Genomic DNA, 6,281 nt, shown 5'->3' with positions numbered 1-6,281 from the left:
GGGCCCCCAAAAGCCTGTGGCCTCGGTTGACACGTGGCGGTTGATTGGACGTGGGCATCTTCGCTTCCCCATCCTGCCTCGGCAACTGCTTGACCTGACAAAAGGGTGGCGCAGGCAGCACTTGCCTTCATTGCTTCTTCCTCGCCTTGCTCCAGATCCCCTTCCTTGCTCTCCGCCACCGCTATCTCCAGATCCGCTCCAATCTCATCCCGTAGCTGCAATCCATGGCACCATGCAAGGCCAAGGCTTCCTCAGCGCCGGCTTGGTATGAGCCGGCCCTTGAGGCGCCCACCGTCACGGAGAAGAGCCTTGCCTCCGTGCGCCTGCTGACGGCGGGCGAGAGCAATGAGTGGGGGAAGACCGAGCTCCGGCTGGCCTCCGACGCGCAGGAGCCTGAGGAAAGCACCTTCTTCCCCTTCTTCTCGAGCAGCGTCGCCGTCGGGTTGGTTCCTCCCTTCTCCGATTTCTTTTACGAAGTCCTCGATCACTACGGGCTGCAGGCGTTGCATCTCCATCCCAACTCTGTCTTCCTCCTATCCATCTTCGCCTACGACTGTGAGGCGTACCTGGGCGTGATGCCGTCCGTGGCGCTCCTGCGCCATTTCTTCTTCCTCCGTGTCAGCGAGGGTAACATCTCTGGATGCACTAACTTCGTCGCATTCGGCAAGGCCAACTCGATCTCGAGCACCGGGAAGAGAGCCGACAACATTCGATCCAAATGGGTCATGATGGACGCCAAGTGCGCCGATCCGCGTCTGGCGTTGCCCATGGCGGCACCCTCTTTCCACAGGGGATGGCCCAGGGCGGAGCTTGCTGATGAGCGGGCCTCGTTAGTGTTGGGGCAGATGGTGACCGACCTTAAGCCGGGCAACGCGATGGTGGCAAAGGTGACGGGGGTCATGCTTCTGAGGGAGTTCTTGACGCTGCGAGTAGCTCCACTCCAGGCACGTGCACGCCCCCTATGGGAGCTTGAAGAAGAGGGGAACATGACCCGCCTGAGGCTAGGGGCCCTGCCTGACGATGAATTGGCCGCTGTCATGCGCCTCATAGTTGGGGACAACCAGGAGTACCCACCAAGCACCTTCGTCCCCTTGTTCCAACGCAAGAATCGGGAGGAATTTGTCGCCTCCAGGCCGACCTTTGATGCGCGTGGGTTGGTGCCACCGGCGCTCCTGGGAACCCTCGCGGCACCGAAACCGATGGAGGTGCCTTCTGACGAGCCCCGCGGGGAGGGGGAAGAGGAGGTGGACCCGGAGAAGACTCTGGAAGAGGTGGGGGAGACTTCCCCTCTGAGCAAGGCCGAGATCCTCCGCACCCTTCCTGACGATGTTGAGGCCGACGCCCGCCAAAGGGAGAGGGAGCAACCCCCAATCCCGACGAGAGGCAGGTTGCCGTTGGTGCCTCGCGATGCTGCCTCCGTCCGATGCTGTCAGGCTTCAGGCTTCCTAAGAGGAAGTATGTCGCGGTGGATCAGTAAGTGTCTCAAGCTTCGCCTTGTCCCTGTTTGCACTCTTCATTTCCTGATGCTGGCCCTTGGTTGATCAGGCCGTCGTCTTCTGTGAAGAAGATGAAGGAGGATGCGGCGTCCGTGCCTCCTTCCTCAGAGAAAGGGGGAGAAGCGCCCGCATCTCCCCAGCCCGGTCATCCTCGTGGGGCCAAGAGGAGCATCGCCACGTGGAACCAGCCCCCATGGCCCTGCCAGCTCCGGAAGTGCCGGCGCCTGGTGCGGCCAATGAGGTTCTAGCTGCTCCTCACGGTTTCCCAGGCCCTGGTGATGATGTCGCTTCCTCCCACTGCTGCACCTCCACTTCCAGGTTCTTCTGCTCCTGCTGCTACTCTAGAGCGTGCTCTCTCGGAGATGTCCCGGCTGCAGGCGGATCTCCTGGGCGCAGACCCATGCCTTGTGGCCGGGCGCCTGGAGCTGGCCTCAGGATGGCTCCATTCCGACTTGGCGGTTCGTGCGGTGCTGGGCCAGGCCGTTGCGGCTTCTGAGAAGGAGAAGCAGAGCCGCCAACGCCACAACCGATCATGAGATGGCGTTGAAAGATGCCGAGGCCGCCCACGACCGCTGCCAGGTGCTGGAGGATGAGCTGCAGGGCCTGCGCGCCAAGCACGCCGAAGAAACACGCTGCCGCCAAGCGAAGGAGGAGGAAATGAAGGCCCAGGAGGACACCGTCAAGAACCGTGATGCTGAGCTGGCGGAGTTGGGGCAGACGCAGGCCGTCGAGCGCAACCGGTTGGAAGAGCTGGAGCGGGAGGCGAAGGCGAGGGAGGCCGAGCTCGACGCCAAGGCGTGAGTCCTGACTGAAGACCGTGCGGCCTTTGCCGATCTTGAGAAGAGGTCCCTCAAGGCACTGAAGACGCTCTACGAGCATGGCCTGGAGAAGTCGTTGGCCGCCGTCGAGGACGGCCCCGCCCGGCTTCTTCCTCTCTTGGTGCAGGCGCTCGAGGAAGTTGTTGATGGCGTCGGTCCTATGGCGGAGGCAGAAGCTCGCATCCTGTCTTCGGCTGGATTGACTCGCGTCTTCAGCCACTTGCACCTTCGTGACCCCAACGCTTGTCTTGACGAGCTGCTGGAGCCTGTGGCTGAAGACCAATACGAGGCTGCCGCCGCAGCCATGCAAGGTCAGGCGGAGGCCTTGCTGAAGAAGTTCCACGGCTTTGTCTCCACTCCTCTGTCTGGTGATGTCACCGATCCTTCAGCTGGTGGTGAAGGTGAAGACAATGTCGCTCCCGAGGTAGCGCCTTCCGTAGGTGATGGTGGCGTCCGGGGGTGACCTGCGGCTACCCTCCTGTTTTGTTCCTGCAACATGCATCAGGCCTCGGGGAGGCGTTTAGACTTTTCATTTGATATCGTGAAGGCAATGTGTGAGGACAATGTGTTTGTAATATTTTCTTCAAGATTTTGCGATTTCCTTCCTATTTGCTTTGCGTTCTGCGTCGGCAGAGCCCGGCCCCGCAGATACCTCAACCACCATTGGGCCGACCGAAGACCAGGACGGACCAAGGAGTGAGGGGCTACGTGACCAGTTAGGCTCCTGAGTCGTGATGCTCAGGAGTCCCCCTTGACGCGCAAACAGCTTATAGGGAGAGTTCGCGAGGATAGACTTATGTTCTACGTCGGCAGGGCCCGGCCCCGCGCATACCTCAACTGCCATTGGGCCGACCGGAGACCAGGACGGACCAAGGAGTGAGGGGCTACGTGACTAGTTAGGCTCCTGAGTCGCGATGCTCAGGAGTCCCCCTTGACGTGCAAACAATTTCCATACCTGCCCTTGCCGAGGCCTCGGGAGGGGTGCGTGACGCCCAGGTCCAGGAGACATGGTTGGGTGGCGTGCGCTTCGGTGTGGCCCGAGCGCAGCTCCCGTGCCCAGGCCCCTCGCACGGCTCTCCCGAGCTAAGGCGTTGCGGTGAGGCCGGACGTTGAGCTCTAGGCTCCCTGAGGTTGGTACGACTGTGGGGCCGCCCTCAGTTGTTTATCACCAGCGCGGAGCATAGTGCTTCCGCTTGTGCACAGGCATAGCCGCTCCTCGGCAGTGTCGACGGCCAGTGCGGAGCATGGTGCTTCCACTTGTGTGTGGGATGGGGGGCCCCCTCCGGGAGGAGCCCCCGGGGCGTGTACAGCCCTGCCCTGACACGTGGCTTGCACAGCAGGGCTGCGAGGTGTATCTGGGCACTCCTGAGCTAGCGCGGGACTCATGAGGCCCTACCTCAAGGCAGGTTGCGCCTGGTCTTGAGTCTTGGTGACTGTGTGTTCTTGCAAGGCGGTCAGGTGCAAGCACTCTATGTCCTCAGGTCCCGGCCCTTGAGCGAGCTCCGCCGCCACTGGTATGCCAGGTCGCGATGTTGTGGTCAAGCCCAGGGGGTGAGGGCCTGCGACGTCATCCTCCTGAGGTCCCGCGCGGCGCAACTGCCTCTTCTTGGGGATGGCCTCCGGAGGGCCCTCACTTCTGTTGTCGGGGTTGTCGATTGTTGCAGCTTGGAAGGCGCGCTCGAGAGAGCACACCGCATCCCTTTCTTCACATGGGACCGTGATGACCCCGCCACTTCCAGGCATCTTGAGGACGTTGTAGCCGTGGTGGGTGACCGCCATGACCTTGGCTAGGGCCGGATACCCGAGGATGGCGTTGTACGGTAGACGGATGTGCGCGACGTCAAAGTCGATGAGCTCGATGCGGTAGTTGTCGCATGTGCCGAAGGTAACAGGCAGGTGAACTTGCCCTATCAGTGTGGTGGAGCCGTCGGTCACTCCTGAGAAAGGTTTGGTAGGCTGGAGCTGCTCATATGGCACTTGGAGGTTGTCGAAAGTGTCGACGGACAGGACATTGAGCCCTGCACTGCCGTCGATGAGGGTCTTGGTGACCTGCACATTGCTGATGACCAGGGAACACATCATCGGGAGGATGCCGGCGGTGGCCGCACACTTGAGCTGATCTGCTGGGTCGAAAGTGATGGCGCACTGGGACCACTTGAGCAGGCGAGCAGCCTCAAGCTTGGGGAGCACCACGTTCACCTCGCAAGCGAACCGTTTGAAGATGCGCTGAGAGGCTGGGGCCGGAGCGCCGCCCAAGATGCAGGCGATTGCATGCGGCTCCTGGAAGCCCCTAGCCCCCTGAAAGTGCAATTATCCCTAGGTGGTTTTAGTAATTCATAACAAAATATAGCTCATTGAGCCAATGCTATTCCAAGATGACTATTTCAGGAAAGCTCAATGATTGGCATTGCATGGATGTGAAAGTGGAACCCTCAAAATGCTAAGGACAAAGGATTGGCTCAAGCTCAAAATCTCAAGACTCTTCATTTTATATTTTAGTGATCCAAGATCACATTGAGTCTTTAGGAAAAGCCAATACTATCAAGGAGGGATGAGGTGTTGCTTAATGAGCCTCTTGCTTCATGTGCTTAGTGATATGCTCCAAAACCCTCAACTACTTTCCCATATCCACATATGACCTAAACCCTAAGCCAAACTCGGTCCTACCGATTCTTTCGATCCGGCGCCACCGAGTTTCACTTGTCATAAGCCACTGCCAAACCCTAGCAATTCGGTTCTACCGATAGGGATCTCGGTCTCACCGAGATGGGATTGCAAACTCTCTGTTTCCCTTCCGTAACTTTTCGGTCTCACCGAAAGAGCGAATCGGTCCCACCGAGATTGCAGTGTAAACTCTCCGTTTCCTTTTTGTAACTTTTTGGTCTCACCGAAAGAGCAAATCGGTCCCACCGAGTTTACCTGACCAACTCTCTGGTTAGCTTATTACCAAACTCGGTCTCACCGAGCTTGTGTAATCGGTCTCACCGAGATTACGTTATGCCCAAACCCTAACCATATCGGTCCTACCGAGTTGCATGTCAGTCCCACCGAAAATCTCTAACAGTCACTAGGTTTACCATTTCGGTCCGACCGAGTTTGTTGATTCGGTCCCACCGAGATTGGAAAACTGTGTGTAACGGTTGGATTTTGTGTGGAGGCTATATATACCCCTCCACCTCCTCTTCATTCATGGAGAGAGCCATCAGAACACATACACAATTCCAACTCATATGTTCTGAGAGAGAACCACCTACTCATGTGTTGAGACCAAGATATTCCATTCCTACCATATGAATCTTGATCTCTAGCCTTCCCCAAGTTGCTTTCCACTCAAATCTTCTTTCCACAAAATCCAAATCCTATGAGAGAGAGTTGAGTGTTGGGGAGACTATCATTTGAAGCACAAGAGCAAGGAGTTCATCATCAACACACCATTTGTTACTTCTTGGAGAGTGGTGTCTCCTAGATTGGCTAGGTGTCACTTGGGAGCCTCCGACAAGATTGTGGAGTTGAACCAAGGAGTTTGTAAGGGCAAGGAGATCGCCTACTTCGTGAAGATCTACCGCTAGTGAGGCAAGTCCTTCGTGGGCGACGGCCATGGTGGATAGACAAGGTTGCTACTTCGTGGACCCTTCGTGGGTGGAGCCCTCCATGGACTCGGGCGACCGTTACCCTTCGTGGGTTGAAGTCTCCATCAACGTGGATGTAGGATAGCACCACCTATCCGAACCACGGGAAAAACATCTGTGTCTCCAATTGCGTTTGAATTCTCCACACCCTTCCCTTTACATTCTTGCAAGTTGCATGCTTTACTTTCCACTGCCAATATACTCTTTGCATGCTTGCTTGAATTGTGTGATGATTGCTTGACTTGTCCTAAAATAGCTAAAATCTGCCAAGAACTAAAATTGGGAAAAGGTTAAGTTTTTATTTGGTCAAGTAGTCTAATCAACCCCCTCTAGACATA

At 57.2% G+C, this 6,281-nt stretch overlaps 1 protein-coding gene across 1 annotated transcript; it reads left to right on the top strand.

The window, feature by feature from the left end:
- The first annotated feature begins 575 nt into the window (after positions 1-575).
- LOC147965743 (uncharacterized) lies at positions 576-1,744 on the top strand. Its single transcript, XM_087530586.1, has 2 exons — positions 576-1,387; positions 1,546-1,744. Exons 1-2 carry the CDS (start codon positions 576-578, stop codon positions 1,742-1,744), a joined length of 1,011 nt encoding a protein of 336 aa, XP_087386712.1.
- Positions 1,745-6,281: the final 4,537 nt, after the last annotated feature.

This window comes from Triticum urartu, chromosome 6A, assembly GCF_056163025.1.
Source record: "Triticum urartu cultivar PI428250 chromosome 6A, HENAU_Tu73, whole genome shotgun sequence".
Taxonomy (NCBI): Eukaryota; Viridiplantae; Streptophyta; class Magnoliopsida; order Poales; family Poaceae; genus Triticum; species Triticum urartu.
Note: the sequence above shows the minus strand (reverse complement) of the source record. Positions and strands in the feature narration are given on the sequence as shown.

Coding starts and splice junctions, on each gene's coding strand:
- LOC147965743 (XM_087530586.1), top strand. CDS start 576: ATGCCGTCCGTGGCGCTCCTGCGCCATTTCTTCTTCCTCCGTGTCAGC. Junction 1,388..1,545: donor CCAATCCCGACGAGAGGCAG/GTTGCCGTTGGT, acceptor TTGGTTGATCAG/GCCGTCGTCTTCTGTGAAGA.